The following is a 22,131-nucleotide window of genomic DNA, read 5'->3' as shown; positions in this document are numbered from 1 at the left end:
TCGAGGAGCTGGCCCAAGTCATACAACAAATCACCCGATCCCTCAGATCGTCCACGGAAAATGAATTGGCTTATTGTCAGAGCGTCCGAAAATTCCATGAAGGCGTGAAATGTAGCATGAACAGCGTGTCCGTGGTAACGTATAGCTTGTCAGCGTTTGGCATAACGGATGTGGCAATCTCTCACCGACATCCCAATTACTGGATCTGGCAGGGCCATCCATCTCCTGGATGACAATCCTAAAATAAGCTTCCTCTCAGTGGCGTAACTACCGCCGTAGCAGCCGTAGCGGTTGCTACGGGGCCCGTGAGGTTGAGGGGCCCGGGGATGCACGGTCCCACTCCCTGCAGACTAGTGCTTTGCCACGGCAGGGGAGGCTGCACTGCCGGGTGCCTGCCGTATCGTGCCCCCGGGCCCCTCCCACTGTGTCCCGGCCACCGCCCACATCTCTCCTGGTGTGCCCAACTCTTTCCTGGATCTCCAGCCTCTCATCCCCCTGACACGCCCGCTGATCTTAATAACCCGCCCGCTCATCTCAATGACCCGCCCTCTACATCTCTGACCCACCCGCTACATCTTTCCTCGCGCTCGCACTCGCCCCCCCCCTGTCTCGCCCCCCCCCCGCTCGCACTCGCCCCCCCTCCCCCGCTCGCCCCCCCTCGTCTCCCCCCCCCGCTCGCGCCCCCCCCCCGTGCCGTCTGAATGGCACCGGGCACCCACCTGACGCCAATACAGCCCCCAAACTTCTTGAAAGGTAAGTATATAAAGATGTATTTGTGTGTATATATGTACTTATATGCATAAACTGTGTGTATATATGTATGTACTGTGTGTATATATGTATATACTGTGTATATGTGTATATACTATTTATATATGCATATTCTGTGTGTATTTATGTATATATACTGTGTATATGTGTATATATGCATATTCTGTGTGTATTTATGTATATACTGTATATATACTGTGTATATGTGTATATATTATTTATATATGCATATTCTGTGTGTATTTATGTATATACTGTATATATACTGTGTATATGTGTATATATTATTTATATATGCATATTCTGTGTGTATTTATGTATATATACTGGGGGTCATTTACTAAGGGCCCGATTCGCGTTTTCCCGACGTGTTACCCGAATATTTCAGATTTGCACCGATTGTACCTGAATTGCCCCGGGATTGTGGCGCACGCGATCGGATTGTGGCGCATCGGCGCTGGCATGCGCGCGACGGAAATCAGGGGGCGTGGCCGAACAAAAACCCGACGTATTCGGAAAAACCGCCGCATTTAAAAACCGAAAAAGTGTCGCTTGGGGAGCGCTTACCTTCACCTGGTCCGAGGTGGTGCATTCCGGCGCGATGAGATGACTTTCAGCGCAGTAGCGCCACCTGGTGGACGGCGGAAGAACTACATTCATAAATCCCGGCCGGACCCGAATCCAGAGCAGAGAACGCGCCGCTGGATCGCGACTGGACCGGGTAAGTAAATGTGCCCCACTGTGTATATGTGTATATATGCATATTATGTGTATATTTATGTATATACTGTGTATATGTTTTAATACTATATATATGTGTATATATGCATCTACAGTGTATATATATATGTATATACTGTGTATAAATGCATAGAAGCAGATACTGTATTTATATAAGCATATATATGTGCACATTTAAGTATATATATATATGATGTATGTGTGTTTTTGTATATGCTTTGTATATGGTAAGTATGTATGCTGTATATACTGAATGGGGCAAATTTACTTACCCGGTCCATTCGCGTTCCAGCGGCGGCTTCTCCGCTCTGGATTCGGGTCCGGCCGGGATTTAATAAGGTAGTTCTTCCGCCGTCCACCAGGTGGCGCTGCTGCGCTGAAAGTAAACTCATCGCGCCGGAATGCACCGAGCTGGACCAGGTGAAGGTAAGCGGTCCTTATGCGACACATTTTCGGTTTTTAAATGCGGCGGTTTTTCCGAATACGTCGGGTTTTCGTTCGGCCACGCCCCCCGATTTCCGTCGCGCGCATGCCAGCGCCGATGCGCCACAATCCGATCGCGTGCGCCAAAATCCCGGGGCAATTTAAGTACAAGCGGCGCAAAACGGAAATATTCGGGTAACACGTCGGGAAAACGCGAATCGGGCCCTTAATAAATGACCCCCACTGTGTGTTAATTTGCTGTATGTGTGTATATTCTGTATGTATACGCAGCATGTGTGTATATGGTGTTTTTATCCTGCATATATGTGTATATATGGTCAGTGTATACTGTATGTGTATATATATATATATATATATATGTGTGTATTGTATATGTATATAATGTGTGTACTGTATGTGGGTATATACTGAATGAGTTTGTATATACTCTGTGTATAAACATGTCTGTATAGGGGTACATTCACAAGAACATATGGGGGGTGTATATCTGGCTGCAAATTTGCTGCCGGATATACTTCCCCCATAGGCTTCTATACGCCTGGGCTCGGTACGGTGAGCACAACGAGTACTCACTGTTTCGAGCAAAAGAGAGAGAGGTTGCTCAATCTATGGCCGTAAGAACAGCCATGCGGCTCTATTCTCTATGGAGAGGGGAGTGGTGAACCGCGACCACCTCTTCTCCTCTCCAGTGCGCCAGACATGTGCCTGCTATATATATATATATATATATATATATATATATATATATATATATATAGAAGGGGGGCCCCATGCAGAAATCTGCTATGGGACCCAGCCTATCCTAGTTACGCCCCTGCTTCCTCTTCTATTGCCGGGAGAAGGATTGTGCTGTCCTCTGTATCGCCAACCCCCTGGAGGACCCAAATATCTCAACAGCACGGAAGGGCAGGCTATTATACTATTTAGACTATCCTATTGGCTTCATTGAAGGGTAGATCCAGATCCCACTTCTTATTGGCTGGCAAATGGAGAGGTATCCATTCACTCAAGTCAATGGGAGGACCCAAGTATCTCAACGGCATGGGAGGACGGGCAATCATACTACCTGGAATAGCCTATCGGCTTCAACGAAAGCTAGATGCAAACCCTACTTCCTATTGGCTATGTATGGGGAGGTAGCCATTCATTTAAGTCTATGGGAGGACCCAAATATCTCAACGGCATGGAAGGGTGGGCAATCATACTACCCAAAATATTCTATCGGCTTCAATGAAGAGTAGATCTAAACCCTACTTCCTATTGGCCTTCCAATGTAGAGATAGCTGTTCTCTCTAGTCTAGGACCCAAGTATGTTAATGGCATGAGAGGGTGGACTATCCATACCCCACTTCCTATTAGCCTACAAATAGAGAGGTAATCACGCAAGTATATAAAAAAGACCCAAATATCTCAATGGCATGGGACGGGAGATTATCCAATCAGCTTCAACAAAGGGTAGATCCAGACCAAACTTCTTATTGGCCTACAAATGGAGTGGTAGCCGTTCACTCAAGCATAAGGAAGGACCCAAATATTAACAACCTGGAAGGTACTACTCTATCATATAGGCTTCGAACCCTACTTCTTATTGGCCTACAGATGGTGAGATAGCCACACACTTAATATTAACACTATGGGAGGGTGAACTATGACACCACTCAGGATAGACCCAGACACCACTTCCTATGGGCCTACGAATAGAGAGGTAATCATTCACACAAGTATATGGAAGGACCCAAATATCTCAATGGCATGGGAGGGCAGGCTATCACACCACTTAGCCTATCCTATTGCCCTAAATGAAGAGTAGATCTAAACCCTGCTTCCTATTGGCCTACAAGTAGAGAGGTATCCATCACTCAAGTCTATGGGAGGACCCAAGTATCTCAACGGCCTGGAAGGGCGAACTATCGTACTACTCGAACTATACTATCGTCTTCGATGAAGAGTAGATCTGGGCCCCTGTTCTTAATGCCCTATAAAAGGAGAGATAGCTGTTCACTCCAGTCTATGGGAGGACCTAAATATCTCAATGGCATGGGAGGGTGGGCTATGACAATAGCGGGATTATCCTATAGGCTTCAGCGAATAATAGGTCCAGACCCCACTTTCTAGTGGTCTACGAATGGAGAGGTGTCCATCACTCAAGTCTATGGAAGATCCAGAATATCTCAACGTCATGGGAGGATGGGCTATCATACAACTCGGACTCTGGAAAATCCAGACCCCACTCCAACGCAGGTCCATGGGAGGAGCCAAATATCTGACACCATCCAACATATGGACTACAACTCCCAGCATGCTTTGCTAGCTAGTGAGGTGTTTACCAATTCGTCTTGGATATAGTAGTGTTTATTTTGCCCTACAACCTCCCCAAAACGGGAGAATTTTCCATAAACATGATTGGGCTCCTCAAAAACTCTGACAAAATACATCAAAGTTGCCTGAAGACGCAAATATTTCTCTTGTTTACCAATAATTGAGGGGCAACAAGCCCAATCCTACACGGAGGCTGAGAAATTGGGTTATTCCTAAGTAAAATATGCACACATACCTGGTGAATCCCAATATGAATGTTTTTTAGTGAGAACGTTCTAGACGCCATCCTGCAACTTTGTTATCTAACCATACACCTTGGCTGTACTATCTGTGTATTGTGTGTTATCATAGGGCAAGTCAGAACTTCTAGACTGGATGTCAATCTATCCCTGACTCTACAGTCAACCCCTAACCAGCTTGAAATGGCTGATAACAGGGAACAATAGATTGCATTGTCCTGCACAGCACATGTCGAGGAGATAGATATCAGGACCGTATAGCATGCCTTTACATAAGCTTCATTCAATCGACCAATAACACACAGGTCCTGAATGCATCCATTAAAGGGATCCTTACTCATATCCATTATAATGGTTCCTATGGAGTTACTATAAATTACTGCTTTCAATGCCTCAATCTGTAACGATTTTACTGAATTGCTGCTTTATATTCCCAAATATTACAATTTCTTAAAGGGATATCATTGCAAATGGGGGTTTGAGGCAACAATTAGTGATGGCCAAAGGATAAGTCACCAATATCAGATTGATGGTGGTCTGATAAATGCTGACAAAGAGCGACACTGGAAGCAGACAGCGCCATTCTCAGTATAGTGGCTGAAGTGAGTCTCTTCAGCTTAGCTCAAAATGAATGGAAGCTGATCCGCAGTAACCTGGTCTGACCACAGGAAATGGAGCTGACTACTTCCTGTCTCATTATCGGGACAGGAAGTAGTCTGTAGGTCCGATAAATGCTGACAAAGAGTCACACTGGAAGCAGACAGCGCCGTTCTCAGTATAGTGGCGGAACTGAGTCCCTGCAGCCTAGATCAAATGAATGGAAGCTGATCCGTAGTAACCTGGTCTGACCACTATGCAGGAAATGGAGCTGACTACTTCCTGTCTCCTTATCGGGACAGGAAGTAGTCTGTAGGTCCGATAAATGCTGACAAAGAGTCACACTGGAAGCAGACAGCGCCGTTCTCAGTATAGTGGCGGAACTGAGTCCCTGCAGCCTAGATCAAATGAATGGAAGCTGATCCGCAGTTACCAGGTCTGACCACTACCCAGGAAGTGGAGCTGACTACTTCCTGTCACATTATCAGAATCATCTGTGAGTCACTGGATGTCAGATCCCCACCCAGGTGATATTGAGGACCGAGTTTTAAGCTTTTTTCTTTAAAGCTTTTAGTCAGGAAATCCCTTTAAGGACATATTTTATCACTGAGGTTAAACTCGTCAAGAATTATTAGCTTTATTCAGCGAGTATATAACATTTAGATCTTACATCATGGCAGGGGTAGAATATGGGTGGAGGGGGTTTTCTGTAAAAGTCAAGAGACCGAGAAGAGGGCTTCAACATAGACCCCTCCAACCCCTTTTACGACGACTATAAATCAACTCAGAACAACAAAACCCTTTAGGGGTAGTAAAGAGAAGTTGGATGGAGACTAATAGTCGAGACAGACAGATCCCTCACTGAATAATTTAACTTCTAAATTACAAGCCACTTAAAGGGCGTGTCCAGGGGTAGAAAAAACATGGCTGCTCTCCTGACCATGGGTCGTTTGTGGAATGGCATCTATGCTTATTAATACTGCAATACCAGGACAAGGGTGAGGACGAGAAGTAGGCAATCACCTCAGGCGCCACCCTTGCCATCAACTCTGGGGGGCGCTAAGCGGGCCCTCAATAGCAATCTGCATTAAGATGCACAATCCACTGCTAACCCTGCCTGCGCCCTTTGTGTGAACTAGGTGGCGCCAAAGACATTCTTGTTTAGGTGACAGCACCACCTAGGTCAGTGATGGCGAACCTTTTAGAGACCGAGTGCCCAAACTACAACAAAGACCCACTTATTTATCACAAAGTGCCATCACAGAAATTTAATTTGTGATTTATACTCCCTTCTCTGTCACAGCTTTCATTGATATCAGCACCCTGAGGACACCAATAAAGCAGAAAATAGTCCCAGGTAGTCCTGTCACTTTAATATAGCTCTGTGCACAGCAAGTCCTGGGCTGTCTGGGACTGCAGGAAGATACCTGGAGTCATCTCTGGTGATGGCCTGAGTGCCCACAGAAAGGGCTCTGAGTGCCACCTCTGGCACCAGTGCCATAGGTTAGCCATCACTGACCTAGGTTATAGAGATACCGTCATCTGTGGTGCCTTGGAAGAGAAGAATGCAGAAGTGAGGAGGAAGTGGCTGCAGGAAGCTATATATGCTACATATATACTGGGGATATATTCTGGGCTACCTATATACTTGGTGCATGTGGGATACTTATATACTGGGGCCATGTGCATGGATACCAATGTACTGGAGCATCTGCTGGTCTGAGCTTCCCATATACTGGGATGATGTTCCGGACTACTTATATGCTGGGGGTGTATGCTGGGCTACCTTTAAACTGGAGGCCTGGGCTACTTATATACTGGGGGCATGTTCTTTACAGGCTATATACTGGGGGCATGTTCTCTACAGGCTATATAAAGGGGGCATGTTCTGGGCTACCTATGTACTGGGGGGGGTTCTGGGCTACCTATATACTGGGAGCGTGTTCTAGGCTACCTATATACTGGGGGCATGTTCTGGGCTACCTATATACTGGGAGCATGTTCTTGGCTACCTATGTCCTGGGGGCGTATTCTGGGCTACCTACATACTGGGGGCATGTTCTGGGCTACCTATATACTGGGGGCATGTTCTGGGCTACCTATATACTGGGGCATGTGCTAGGCTACCTATATACTAGGGCATGTTCTGGGCTACTTACATACTGGGGCATGTGCTCAGGCTACCCGTATATTGGGGGCATGTGCATGGCTACTAAGGTACTGGGGCATGTGCTGGGCTACCTATATACTTGGGGTATGTGCTGGGCTACCTATATACTAGAGTGTTTTCTTGGAAACATATACTGGGGCTACCTGGGGCATATGCATGGCTACCAATGTGCTGGGGCATGTGCTGGCCTGGGCTACTTATATACTGGGGGCATATACTGGTCTACCTATATACTGGAGCATGTGCTGGTCTGAGCTACCTATATACTGGGATGATGTTCCGGACTACTTATATGCTGGGGGTGTATGCTGGGCTACCTTAAAACTGGAGGCCTGGGCTACTTATATACTGGGGGCATGTTCTTTACAGGCTATATACTGGGGGCATGTTCTCTACAGGCTATATAAAGGGGGCATGTTCTGGGCTACCTATGTACTGGGGGGGGGGTGTTCTGGGCTACCTATATACTGGGGGCATGTTCTGGGCTACCTATGTCCTGGGGGCATGTTCTTTACAGGCTATATACTGGGGGCATGTTCTCTACAGGCTATATAAAGGGGGCATGTTCTGGGCTACCTATGTACTGGGGGGGGTGTTCTGGGCTACCTATATACTGGGGGCATGTTCTGGGCTACCTATGTCCTGGGGGCGTATTCTAGGCTACCTACATATTGGGGGCATGTTCTGGGCTACCTATATACTGGGGGCATGTTCTGGGCTACCTATATACCGGGGCATGTGCTAGGCTACCTATATACTAGGGCATGTTCTGGGCTACTTACATACTGGGGCATGTGCTCAGGCTACCTGTATATTGGGGGCATGTGCATGGCTACTAAGGTACTGGGGCATGTGCTGGGCTACCTATATACTTGGGGTATGTGCTGGGCTACCTATATACTAGGGTGTTTTCTTGGAAACATATACTGGGGCTACCCGGGGCATACGCATGGCTACCAATGTGCTGGGGCATGTGCTGGCCTGGGCTACTTATATACAGGGGGCATATTCTGGTCTACCTATATACTGGGGCATGTGCTGGGCTACCTATATACTTGGGGTATGTGCTGGGCTACCTATATACTAGGGTGTTTTCTTGGAAACATATACTGGGGCTACCCAGGGCATATGCATGGCTACCAATGTGCTGGGGCATGTGCTGGCCTGGGCTACTTATATACAGGGGGCATGTTCTGGTCTACCTATATACTGGGGCATGTGCTGGGCTACCTTTAAACTGGAGACTTGTTCTTGTCTGGGCTACTTATATACTAGGGGCATGTTTTGGGCTACCTAGGTACTGGTGGTATGTGCTGTCCTGGGCTACCTAGGTACTGGGGGCATGTTTTGGGCTACCTATGTACTGGGGCATGTTCTGGGCTACCTATGTACTGGGGGCATGTTCTGGATTACTTATATACTGGTGGCATGTGCTGTGCTACCTATGTACTGGGGGCATGTTCTGGGCTACTTATATACTGAGGGTATGTGCTGTGCTGCCTATATACTGGGGGCATATTCTGGGATACCTATATACTGGGGGCATATTTTGGGCTACCTATATACTGGGGGCATGTTCTGGGCCACCTATGTACTGATGGCATGTGCTGTGCTACCTATATACTGGGGGCATATTCTGGGCTACTTATATACTGGTGGTATGTGCTGTGCTACCTATGTACTGGGGCATATTCTGGGCTACCTATGTACTGGGGGAATGCTCTGGGATAGTTATATACTGGGGGCATGTGCTGGGCTACCTATATACTGGGGGCATGTTCTGGGACACCTATGTACTGGGGGCATATTCTGGGCTACCTATATACTGGTGGCATGTTCTGGGCTACCTATGTGTATTGTAGCATAGTCTTCCATTGTACACGGACTTGTGCACATACTGCAGATGAAGCGGACTGTAGCGAAACACTTGTCATCTCATAAATAACAAGCTCTATATGATATTGCTGAAACCCCGATTCAGGAGGCAAAATATATGGTAGAGTAAATTCTGGGCCCAGATTTGTAGCAGCCTGTACTGTAACACTTCACAAGTCCATTGTACATGGGTTCTCATTCTCCAGATGAAGCAGACGGTAGCGAAACGCTTGATATCTCATAAAAAACAAACCCTACCAACATAATTCTACTTAGACCTAAGACATAGCCTAGAGTTGTAGCAGCCTGTATTGTAGCATAGTCTTCACTGCACAAGTCCATTGTACATGGGTTCTCATTCTCCAGATGAAGCAGACGGTAGCAAAACGCTTGATATCTCATAAAAAACAATCCCTACCAACATAATAATACTAAGACCTAAAACATAGCCTAGAGTTGTAGCAGCCTGTATTGTAGCATCGTCTTCACTGCACAAGTCCCTTGTACATGGGTTCTCACTCTGCAGATGAAGAGGACGGTAGTGAAACGCTTGATATCTCATAAAAAACAAACCCTACCAACATAATACTACTAAGACCTAAGACATAGCCTAGAGTTGTAGCAGCCTGTATTGTAGCATAGTCTTCACTGCACAAGTCCATTGTACATGGGTTCTCACTCTGCAGATAAAGAGGACGGTAGTGAAACACTTGATATCTCATAAAAAACAAACCCTACACAGATCATACTACTAAGACCTAAGAAATTGCTTAGAGTTGTAGCAGCCTGCATTGTAACATAGTCTTCACTGAATAAGTCCATTGTACATGGGTTTTCACTCTGCAGATGAAGATGATGGTAGTGAAACGCTTGCTATCTCCTAAAAAACAAACCCTACAAACATAATAATAGTAAGATCTAAGACATAGCCTAGGGGTGAGTAAAATGTATGAGGTCTATGTATAAGATGTGAAGCTATGGGTGCTGTAACAAGGTCAACTCCATCTGTAAACAGCCTGGACCATGTGCTTCTCATCTACCGTATGATCATGACTTTGGACATCCCACCTTACAACCGAAAATTAAAACATTTTCAAAAACATTTCCAGCCTAAAATGAATTTTTGGCTCTAGGGGACCGGATGTTACAGCATGTGATGACGTCACCTGCACAGCGTAATACAATCTCTCCTACCTTTGGCAATGAGATCTTCTATGTCTTGATCGAAGCCTAGCCGGTGGCATTTCCTCCAGAGGCCCATGTTGGTGGAGTTGTATTGTCTATTGCACTCATCGGCAGCGCTCATGGCAAAAAGCTGCCTCCGATTCCTAGTAAGAAGTAACTTGCCCTCCCAGCGGTCCAGCTTTGACCGGCTAGCCCTCAACGGGAGGTTGTTGTTGGAGTTATAAATGAATCCAGGGTCAATTCTTCGATTCGTGAAACTTTTGCACCTCTCCCGGTGCCGCCTGGCATCCGTCTCGTACCAGTGGTCGGAGCAGATGGCCACAGCCAGCATGCCCAGGGCACATAGAGCCAAAGACAGTCCAGCATAGAGCAGTAATCTTCCCGCAGCCATCCTCAATCTCACAGAACCATCAACATCTTCTCAACGTGGGACCTGTCCTTTTATTTGATGTCACCTTAGGCCGAAACGTTCCCCCCAAAAAAACCCAGATTTAGGAGTTCACATGCAACGGTATCCGATCCCAGCATAGCAATGACCACTTACATCTGGGTCAGTCATGAGTATCAACCCAAGTCATCAAAAACCACCTAAAAAAACAAAATCCCCCCCTGCGGAAAAATCTCGAAGGACTCTCGACGTCCACCTATGACCTCCAAATTTGTGAACCTTCTCGTTGAGATGTTGAGTGTCGAATCATGGTTGGCCTTACCGCCGGTAAACAGTCCACAGCCTCGGAGAGAAAAATAATAGCAGGAGGCAACAAACCATTAACGTCCCCCCACCGGCATCGAAAGTCAAACTCAACGCAGCATGGGGTGTTTGTTCGTCTTCTTGTGGTTGGCCTGAAGCGAGGAGATGCAGCCTCCCTGTTGTGTCTCTGCTAGCGAGATCCCTGTGGGCAAGCAGACCGAGCCTTTGTTTCACAACACGTACATCATCATCCTCCTCCTCATCATCATCACCATCGTCTTGGTCGTCGTTGTACCTTCACCCTCCATCCTGCCTCAGTCTACAATCAACGGTTGGAAGATCTCGTCTCGTCTCAGGGCTTGACAGTCACTCTCGCCTTCCCGTGTCTCATCCTGTGTGCTGCTCCTCTCGGTCTCCTCTGAAATGGAAGGTGAGAGGGGGAGGAGAGAAGAGGGAAAGCAAAGGAGACATTTCAGCACCACGGACAGCAGCAACCAACCCCTCTCGAAAAGAAAAAAAAAAAAAACAGAAATAGCTGTCTCACTCGAGCCGCGGCCGGCCAGCAAAGGGTGTCTTACGCGTTACACAAGCCGTATCTAAATAGGGTTTAGGATTTCACCCGCCCGAATCATCCAAGAATTTTTTATTTTTTTTTTTGGTCTTATCCCTTCGTCTCAGCCACAATCTGGAAAGGGGAAGGATAAAAAATAAAAAAAATTTCCAAAAATTTTCACATGCACTTCCATAGGGATATCTAACGGGTTCTACATATAGAAGAACAATGGATGAACGGATAACTAAACGAAGGAGAGGAGGACGCAGGGAAGCGAGAAGCGTGAAATTAGCATTCCGGAGAAATGATCTAGAAGCGGGAGAGAGATGGAGACGGACGCCCGGGGGGGTTCACCTGGGAATCCGTGCCTTGTGCATACAGTCCGCCCGCAGCCTTGGTAGGAAAGCAGAGACAGAATACAGAGAGGCTTCAGCCCAGAACAGATGACGTCACTCCATGCAACGTGAGGCTAATGTCTTATACGGATCCTTAAAGCTGAACGCCACCGATTATTGGGGTGGAAGAGGGAAGTGTCACTCGTCACTCCGCATGAGGGAGAGGGAAGAGGTGCGGAGAAATGTGACACATAGCAAAGGGAAACTGTCAGCAGGAAGGAGTATTAACGCATGGATGAATATTACAGGGATAGATCGATGGATGGATAGGAGATAGATAGATAGATAGATAGATAGATAGATAGATAGATAGATAGATATGAGATAGATAGATAGATAGATAGATAGATAGATAGATATGAGATAGATAGGAGATAGATATGATATAGATATGATATAGATAGATAGATAGATAGATATATAGATAGATAGATAGATATGATATAGATAGATATGAGATAGATAGATAGATAGATATGATATAGATAGATATGAGATAGATAGATAGATATGAGATAGATATGAGATAGATAGATAGATATGAGATAGATATGAGATAGATAGATATGATATAGATAGATAGATAGATAGATAGATAGATAGATAGATAGATAGATAGATATGAGATAGATAGATAGATATGAGATAAATAGATAGATATGAGATAGATAGATATGAGATAGATAGATAGATAGATAGATATGAGATAGATAGATAGATAGATAGATAGATAGATAGATATGAGATAGATAGATAGATAGATAGATACATATGAGATAGATATGAGATAGATAGATAGATATGAGATAGATATGAGATAGATAGATAGATATGAGATAGATATGAGATAGATAGATATGATATAGATAGATAGATAGATAGATAGATAGATATGAGATAGATAGATAGATATGAGATAAATAGATAGATATGAGATAGATAGATATGAGATAGATAGATAGATAGATATGAGATAGATAGATAGATAGATAGATAGATAGATATGAGATAGATAGATAGATAGATAGATAGATAGATAGATATGAGATAGATATGAGATAGATATGAGATAGACAGATATAAGATAGATAGATAGATAGATAGATAGGAGATAGATAGATAGATAGATAGATAGATAGATAGATAGATAGGAGATAGATAGATAGATAGATAGATAGATATGAGATAGATAGATATGAGATAGATATGAGATAGATAGATAGATAGATAGATAGATAGATATGAGATAGATAGATAGATAGGAGATAGATAGATATGAGATAGATAGATAGATATGAGGTAGATAGATAGATATGAGATAGATAGATAGGAGATAGATATTTAGATAGATTAATAGATAGATAGATATGAGATAGATAGATAGATAGATAGATATGAGATAGATAGATAGATAGATAGATAGATAGATAGATATGAGGTAGATAGATAGATATGAGATAGATAGATAGGAGATAGATAGATAGATAGATAGATAGAGAGATAGATAGATATGAGAGAGATAGATAGATAGGAGATAGATAGATGCCTTTTTGCTGCAAAATGGCTGGTTTTTGAGCCTATTTTGCGTTTTCTTGGAATGTTACGCCTTAATTCGCCGTGTAACTGCTGTGTTGTTGCGCTTTTTTACAGATGTTTGCACCTGATTTAACATTGATTTGAGCCCATGTGGGAGCAATTAATTGCGCAATAACACGCCAGTCCTGAGCACTTTTTTTACCTCTTTTTAAATTTGCAACTAATAAGCCTAAAAAAAAAATAAATCTGTATTTGACAAAGCCAAAACGACAAACACAAATGAGGGGCAAAGAATAGATTCACAAAAGGCGCAAAAACATCTCAGAGAAGGGGGAATAAGATAAATGACCTGCTATGTGTGTTTTTTCTTTTCTACTTTTTTTGTGCATTTTTGTGCATTTTTTTGTGACTTTTTCATGCGTTCTCGGAAGCTCGTGTCGTTCTTGTTTTCCTGCTTTATACCAAATCTGGTGGCAGATGTTGGAGCATGATTTTTTTCACTGATTTGCACCTAAAAAGCCACAAAATAATGTACAAATACACTCCACTCCCCCAGTGATGATCTTCTGCTACCCCTTGTAATTCTGCCCAGTATCCTCCTCAGACACCAGTGTGGTTATCCTGCTACACGGGGACACTTCTCTGTCCTGTCTGCAGCTCCTACACACTTCTCTTCTATCCTGCTACATGGGGACACTTCTCTGTCCTGTCTGCAGCTCCCATACACTTCTCTTCTATCCTGCTACACAGGGACACTTCTCTGTCCTGTCTGAATCTCCCATACACTTCTCTTCTATCTGGCTGCACAGGACACTTCTCTGTGCTGTCGGCAGCTCCGTCACACACTTCTCTTCTATTCTGCTACACGGGGACACTTCTCTGTCCTGTCTGCAGGTCCCACACACTTCTCTTCTATCCTGCTACACAGGGACACTTCTCTGTCCTGTCTGAATCTCCCATACACTTCTCTTCTATCTGGCTGCACAGGACACTTCTCTGTGCTGTCGGCAGCTCCGTCACACACTTCTCTTCTATCCTGCTACACAGGGACACTTCTCTGTCCTGTCTGCAGCTCCCACACACTTCTCTTCTATCCTACTACACAGGGACACTTCTCTATCCTGTCTGCAGCTCCCACACACTTCTCTTCTATCCTGCTACACAGGGACACTTCTCTGTCTTGTCTGCAGCTCCCACACACTTCGCTTCTATTAGTGATATGTCGTTCGTGAAAAGAGCCGGCTTTTGTTCGCGAACAACGGGAGCCGGTTCCCCTCAGTGAGCCGATGGCTCACTTAACCCCACCCCTACCCGGCTCACCATGCCCCCTTTAACCCAATACAATCGGGTTAAAAGTGGAGTGGTGTCTGGTGACTGACTGGTCTGCAGCTCCCTATCCGTTTAGGAGCCAGAAGAGCCGGCTTTTCTTAGTGAACGGAGCCTAATGAGCCAGCTCACTAAGAAGAGCCGGAATTCCCATCACTATCTTCTATCCTGCTACACAGGGACTCTCTCCTGTCTGCAGCTCCCATTCACTTCTCCTCTATCCTGCGCTGAGCTGCTTCTTTTGCAGATTGTTTTGTAAATCTGTGGTGTCTGAAGTGCATGTAGTGTGTGTAGTGTGTGTAGTGTCTGTGATGTCTGAAGTGTCTGCGATGTCTGTGGTGTCTGTGATGTCTTTGGTGTCTGTAGCATCTGTAGTGTCTGCGATGTCTGTGGTGTGTGTAGTGCATGTAGTGTGTGTAGTGTCTGTGATGTCTGAAGTGTCTGTGATGTCTGTGATGTCTGTGGTGTCTGTGGTGTCTGAAGTGTCTGTGGTGTCTGAAGTGTCTGTGGTGTCTGTAGTGTCTGTAGTGTCTGTAGCGTCTGCAGTGTCTGTGGTGTCTGTGGTGTCTGTAGTGTGTGTAGTGTCTGTAGTGTCTTTAGTGTCTGTAGCGTCTGTAATGTCTCTGGTGTCTGTTGTGTCTGTGGTGTCTGTAGTGTGTGTTGTGTCTGTGGTGTGTGTAGTGTCTGTAGTGTCTGTGGTTTCTGTAGTGTCTGTGGTTTATGTAGTGTCTGTCGTGTCTCTTTTCTCTATAGTGTCTGTAGCATCTGTAGTGTCTGTGATGTCTGTGGTGTCTGTAGTGTGTGTAGTGTCTGTAGTGTCTGTGGTGTCTGTAGTGTGTGTAGTGTGTGTAGTGTCTGTGATGTCTGTGGTGTCTGTAGCATCTGTAGTGTCTGTGGTGTCTGTAGTGTGTGTAGTGTCTGCGATGTCTGTAGTGTATGTAGTGTGTGTAGTGTATAGTGTATGTGATGTATGTGGTGTCTATAGTGTCTGTGGTGTCTGTGATGTCTTTGGTGTCTGTGATGTCTTTGGTGTCTGTAGTGTCTGTAGCATCTGTAGTGTCTGTGGTGTCTGTAGTGTATGTAGTGTATGTACTGTGTGTAGTGTCTATTATGTCTGTGGTGTCTGAAGTGTCTGTGGTGTATGCAGTGTATGTAGTGTCTGCAATGTCTGTGGTGTCTGCAATGTCTGTGGTGTCTGCAATGTCTGTGGTGTCTGCAATGTCTGTGGTGTCTGCAATGTCTGTGGTGTCTGTAGCGTCTGGGGTGTTTGTAGTGTCTGTAGTGTCTGTAGTGTGTGTAGTGTCTGTGGTGTCTGTAGTGTCTGTAGTGTCTGTGGCGTCTGTAGTGTCTGTGGCGTCTGTAGTGTCTGTGGTGTCTGTGATGTCTGTGGTGTCTGTAGTGTCTGTAGTGTGGGCAGTGTCTGTAGTGTGTGTAGTGTGTGCAGTGTCTGTAGTGTCTGTAGTGTGGGCAGTGTCTGGAGTGTCTGTAGTGTGTGCAGTGTCTGTAGTGTCTGTAGTGTGGGCAGTGTCTGTAGTGTCTGTGGTGTCTGTAGTGTCTGTGGTGTATGCAGTGCATGTAGTGTCTGCAATGTCTGTAGTGTCTGTAGTGTCTGTAGTGTATGTGATGTCTGTGGTGTCTGTAGTGTCTGTGGTGTCTGTGGTGTCTGAAGTGTCTGCAATGTCTGTGGTGTCTGTAGTGTCTGTAGTGTGTGTAGTGTGTGTAGTGTGTAGTGTATGTGATGTCTGTGGTGTCTACAGTGTCTGTGGTGTCTGAAGTGTCTGTGGTGTCTGAAGTGTCTGTGGTGTCTGAAGTGTCTGTGGTGTCTGTAGTGTCTGTAGTATCTGTAGTGTCTGTAGTATCTGTAGTGCCTGTGGTGTCTGTAGTGTCTGTAGTGTCTGTAGTATCTGTAGTGTCTGTGGTGCCTGTGGTGTCTGAAGTGTATGCAGTGTATATAGTGTCTGTGATGTCTCTGGTGTCTGTGATGTCTTTGGTGTCTGTAGCATCTGTAGTGTCTGTGATGTCTGTGGTGTCTGTAGTGTCTGTGGTGTCTGAGGTGTATGCAGTGTATGTAGTGTCTGTAATGTCTGTAGTGTCTGTAGTGTCTGTGCTGTCTGTAGTGTGGGTAGTGTCTGTAGTGTCTGTGGTGTCTGTAGTGTCTGTAGTGTCTGTAGTGTATGTGGCGTCTGAAGTGTCTGTGGTGTCTGTGATATCTGTGGTGTCTGTAGTGTCTGTAGCGTGGGTAGTGTCTGTAGTGTGTGCAGTGTCTGTAGTGTGGGCAGTGTCTGTAGTGTCTGTGGTGTCTGTAGTGTCTGTGGTGTCTGTAGTGTACAAAAAATGTTTGTTCCATACCTTTGACTGTGTATGTTTTTATGGTAATTGATTAATTTATTCAATAAAACTTTTTTGCTACTTTTTCAATATTATAGTTTCTGTGCATATCTGGTGTTTGTGTTTTGAGTAGGGTTAGTGTATTTTTTTCCAGCAACAGACATTACACGATTCTATATCGAGGACCACTGGGTGGTATTTATCTTTCTCGAAAATCGTTCTTATATTGTTATGTCTGTAGTGTATGTAGTGTGTGTAGTGTCTGTGATGTCTTTGGTGTCTGTAGTGTCTGTAGTATCCGTAGCGTCTGTAGTGTCTGTACTGTCTGCAGTGTCTGTAATGTCTGTAGTGTCTGTAGTCTGTGCAGTTTCTGTAGTGTCTGTAGTATCTGTATTGTCTGTAGTGTCTGTGATGTCTGTGGTGTTTGTTGTGTCTGTGATGTCTGTGGGGTGGGCAGTGTCTGTAGTGTCTGTGGTATTTGTACTGTCTACAGTGTTTGTAGTGTCTGTAGTGTGGGCAGTGTCTGTAGTGTCTGTGGTGTCTGTAGTGTCTGTACTGTCTACAGTGTCTGTAGTGTGTGCAGTTTCTGTAGTGTGTGCAGTGTCTGTGGTGTCTGTAGTGGCTGTACTGTCTACAGTGTCTGTAGTGTGTGCAGTTTCTGTAGTGTGTGCAGTGTCTGTAGTGTCTGTGGTGTCTGTAGTGTATGTAGTGTGTGTAGTGTCTGCGATGTCTGTGGTGTCTGTATTATCTGTAGCGTCTGTAGTGTCTGTAGTGTGGGCAGTTTCTGTAGTGTCTTTAGTATCTGCAGTGTCTGTAGTGTCTGTACTGTCTGCAGTGTCTGTAGTGTGTGTGGTGTGTGCAGTGTCTGTAGTATCTGTGGTGTCTGTAGTGGGTGCAGTGTTTGTACTGTGTGCAGTGTCTGTGGTTTCTGTAGTGTTTGTGGTGTCTGTAGTGTCTGTAGTGTGTGTAGTATCTGTAGTGTCTGTAGTATCTGTAGTGTCTGTGGTGTCTGTGGTGTCTGTAGTGTCTGTAGTGTCTGTGGTGTTTTCAAGCCCGGAGGCGTATAGCCGTTGGGCTAATGACTGCACAAAGGGGTCTTGGTTAGCGGGGTTCTATATACAGGAATAGGCCCTCTTTAACTGAAGTGTTTTTTCCGTTTCCTTTCTGTCTCCCTGCGTATCCCAGGGAGGTGGGGGCTACGTGACTAGGGGCGGGCTTGTGTCGTGGGTGGTACAGGAAGTGAGCATAGCATAAATAGGGGCTGCAGACGTCACTCACCCTCTTTCCGGATTGCGTTTCCCACCCGCCCACCCTTTGTTTAAGGTACTTTCGGCGTTGCTTTTGTCACAGCTGGCGGTTAGTTGGGTTATTTGGCCTACATGCCCATTGGCTGGCAGGCATACAGGTGGGAGGGGTTTTGTTGCTCTTTGTTTGTTATTTAAATTTGTTACCTGTTCAAATTATGTTTTAAATAATACAAAAAAATAATATAAAAAAATAAGAAACGTTTATTACAATAATATATGAAGCTGTGGCCGACCCTTACGTCAACCCACATATGTTCAACTTTAATACAAGTCTCAGTGTGTTTTTTATCGGCGAATATTGGTTTAGGGTTAAAGGGGCCCGTGCTCCCGGTGGTTTATGGTTTTAAATTTATTTGGGCAGTCCTAAAGTGTTTGTGGTGTCTGCAGTATCTGTAGTGTCTGTAGTATCTGTAGTATCTGTGGTATCTACTGAGCTCTGCTGCTGGGGATAAGTTGCTTTGCACAAGAGCTCGATATTTTGCTTCTCAGTTTACGCCACCCTCAGGCTGGAGAAAAAACTTCTGGATTGGAAGGTTAAATGAGGAAAACACAGTTATTTGTGCTGTGTGGCTAGTTTGGTGTTTAGTTGCAAAACTGGCGCAAAAACAGTGCAACAATATGAAAAGGCGCACAAACAACATGAAAACAAGTTATACATCTGGCCCTCAGTGATCCATATTTATCTATCTCATATCTGCAACATCCCCCACGAGGCCTAGCCTTTTCTTGGGGCCTGGAGGCAGCCGGGGTCTAGAATACCGGAGTGGCTGGCGGTTGTGGCCTAGGCACACTGTTCACCGTGCTTGGTGTGGGGACCGGAGGGCTGTCCTACACCCTGGCATGTCTCCAGCAGGTGGTGTGTGCAAGAAATATGGAGGGAGAGGCTGATGTACTGGTTCTACCTGGGGCAACCCCTGAGTATCTGTAAGATAGGTCCCTGGTTAATGGATGGGGAAGTCCGTGGTGGTAACAGCCATATCCAGGGATCAGACAGAGGCAACGTTGTGCAAATCAACTCACGGTTCTTTATTGAACAACAGGTAGCAGGCAACGGGCCTAAACGGTTAAAGGACACCTGTCATCAGGTCTCTGCCACTAGTCCTGTCACTACTACCTGTTGGAGCAACTCACAAGGATCCCATCCCAGCCTTTATCTAGTTATTTCATACATTATTCATTGTAAAATCATCTTTTCTTTATTATGTAAATGAGGCTGGTCACATGGTCAGAGGCAGTGATGTCAGCCCTGTTACCCCTCCCCTCTCCTCCCCCTGCTCATGTCTGTGTGTAATGTATAGTAAAGCATGGCTAGTGTGTGCTGCATCTGCTGACGTGCTGCATCCTCCTAATATACAGGTGAGAGACACAGACATCAGCTACACATGAATCTGACATGTTCTGCTGTAACATGGCTGCATCCTGGAGCTGCTGTATCTCTCCTATACACACACACACAGGCTGCAGGGAGGCGTGGCCACCAGCAAGCACATGGATCAGCCATTACATGGAGCAGCTGTCAGTCAAGCACTGGGGGTGTGGCTGTGCCTCCCACTCATGAATAACATGGACAGCTTGAATATGCTAATGACTCATTGGACATTTCACAGGTCATTTGCATACAGCTTTAGGACCTCATTGCTTAAGTTTAAAGGCATGTAGAGGGACAATGAAGGGATAGAGGCAATGCTTTCTAATGGAGGTTTATGAAAATATATTTAGTTTAGGGGGGTTATTTTGCATGACGGGTTCTCTTTAACAGCAGATTCTGGTACTGGAGTGGTCATGGAGAGTGGTCCTCAGGAATAAAGCACCAGCCTGGTAGTAGATGCAGGCTGGGATAATTGAGTTGGAGCTGTGTCCAAACTGTGGAAGCTGCAACTCTGGATTAGAGTCTCCTGACTCTGGTCCTGGGATTGGTATCTGTGACAGCCAGGGCACGATCATAGGGGGGCGCCCAGGGCGCGAGCCCCGGGGCCCCACCACTGGCACCCACCAAATATAGACGATTTGAGCAGTCGGATGACCGCCTGATTTGCCTCCTGTTTATTTGGGTCCAGGCTGACATAGGGGGACATGGGGCATGCCATGACTTAGGCCTATGGCAGAGCCAGGGAACAATAAGTTTCCTGCTCTGCCATTTGACGATCGGTGGAATCCAAGATGGGGGCGACCTGCTGCTGGTGCAGGGCACAGCCATCTTGGTGCACCTCCAAGGGTAACCATGAGGAAAGAAGACGAGGACGGCGCGCATCGGGGGAAAGGAGGAAAGTGAAGTACAATTTTATTATTTTACCTTGGACTGTATATAGTTATTATGGGGGGGGGGTATATAGTTTGTTATTATAGAAGGTGTTGTGTATATAGTTATAATATGGGAACTGTATATAGTTTCTATAATTGGAAGTGTTGTGTATGTAGTTATTATGGGGGGGTATATAGTTAGTTATTATAGGAGGTGTTGTGTATATAGTTATAATAGGGGAACTGTATAGAGTTAGTTATTATAGGGGGTGCATATAGTTATTATGAAGGTTATATAGTTAGTTATTTTAGGAGGTGTTGTGTATATAGTTATTATGGGGGTATATAGTTAGTTATTATAGGAGGTGATTGTATATAGTTATAATAGTGGGACTGTATATAGTTAGTTAATATAGGGGGTGCATATAGTTATTATGGGGGGTACATAGTAAGTTATTATGGGAGTTGTTTGTATATAGTTATAATAGTGGGGCTGTATATAGGTAGTTATTATAGGGGGTGCATATAGTTATTATGGGAGGTATATAGTTAGTTATTATAGGGGTGTTAATAGTTATTATGGGGGTCTGTATATAGTTGTTATAGGGGGACTGTATATAGTTAATGATAGGGGTGCATATAGTGATTACTGAGGGGCTGTATATAGTTAGGGGGTTGTATATAGTGATTACTGCGGGAGCTGTACATAGTGATTACTGGGGGAGCTGTATATAGTGATTGCTGGAAGAGCTGTATATAGTGATTGCTGGGGGCTGTATAAAGTGATTGATGGGGGGCTGTAAATAGTGATTTCTGGGGGAGCTGTATATAGTGATTAATGGGGGAGCTGTACATAGTGATTACTGGGGGAGCTGTATATAGTGATTGCTGGGGAAGCTGCATATAGTGATTGCTGAGAGCTGTATATAGTTATTGCTGGGGGCCTGTGTATAGCGATTTCTGTTCCCTGTCTGGGCTACATTCAATGGGGGCCCCCACCAGATTTTCCGCCCACGGGCCCCCTACAAGCCTAACCGAGCACTGGTGACAGCACTAAAGGTGTACTTAACACTGTCTCTCTGGTGTTATAGTAGTTATATTCCTGTACATAGGGAGCAGTATTATAGTAGTTATATTCTTGTACATAGGGGGCAGTATTATAGTAGTTATATTATTGTACATGGTGGCAGTATTATAGTAGTTATATTCTTGTACATAGGGGGCAGTATTATAGTAGTTATATTCTTGTACATAGGGGGCAGTATTATAGTAGTTATATTCCTGTACATAGGGGGCAGTATTATAGTAGTTATATTCTTGTACATAGGGGGCAGTATTATAGTAGTTATATTATTGTACATGGTGGCAGTATTATAGTAGTTATATTCTTGTACATAGGGGGCAGTATTATAG

General features: G+C 45.0%; 1 protein-coding gene across 1 annotated transcript in view; it reads right to left on the bottom strand.

Annotated features, from left to right (window-relative positions):
* Positions 1 to 12,121, bottom strand: part of TMEM178B (transmembrane protein 178B) — a 190,458-nt gene extending 178,337 nt beyond the window's left edge. The window contains exons 1-2 of the mRNA XM_072145219.1: positions 11,940 to 12,121; positions 10,351 to 11,450 (exon numbers count right to left, since the gene is read on the bottom strand). Coding sequence (XP_072001320.1) covers positions 10,351 to 10,732 — 382 coding nt within the window. The 5' untranslated portion in view covers positions 10,733 to 11,450; positions 11,940 to 12,121. The remainder of the gene's footprint in view (positions 1 to 10,350; positions 11,451 to 11,939) is intronic.
* Positions 12,122 to 22,131: the final 10,010 nt, after the last annotated feature.

The sequence above is a fragment of the Engystomops pustulosus genome, chromosome 4, assembly GCF_040894005.1.
Source record: "Engystomops pustulosus chromosome 4, aEngPut4.maternal, whole genome shotgun sequence".
NCBI classification, from domain to species: Eukaryota; Metazoa; Chordata; class Amphibia; order Anura; family Leptodactylidae; genus Engystomops; species Engystomops pustulosus.
The sequence above is the reverse complement of the archived record's forward strand: the minus strand, read 5'-3'. Positions and strand labels throughout refer to the sequence as shown.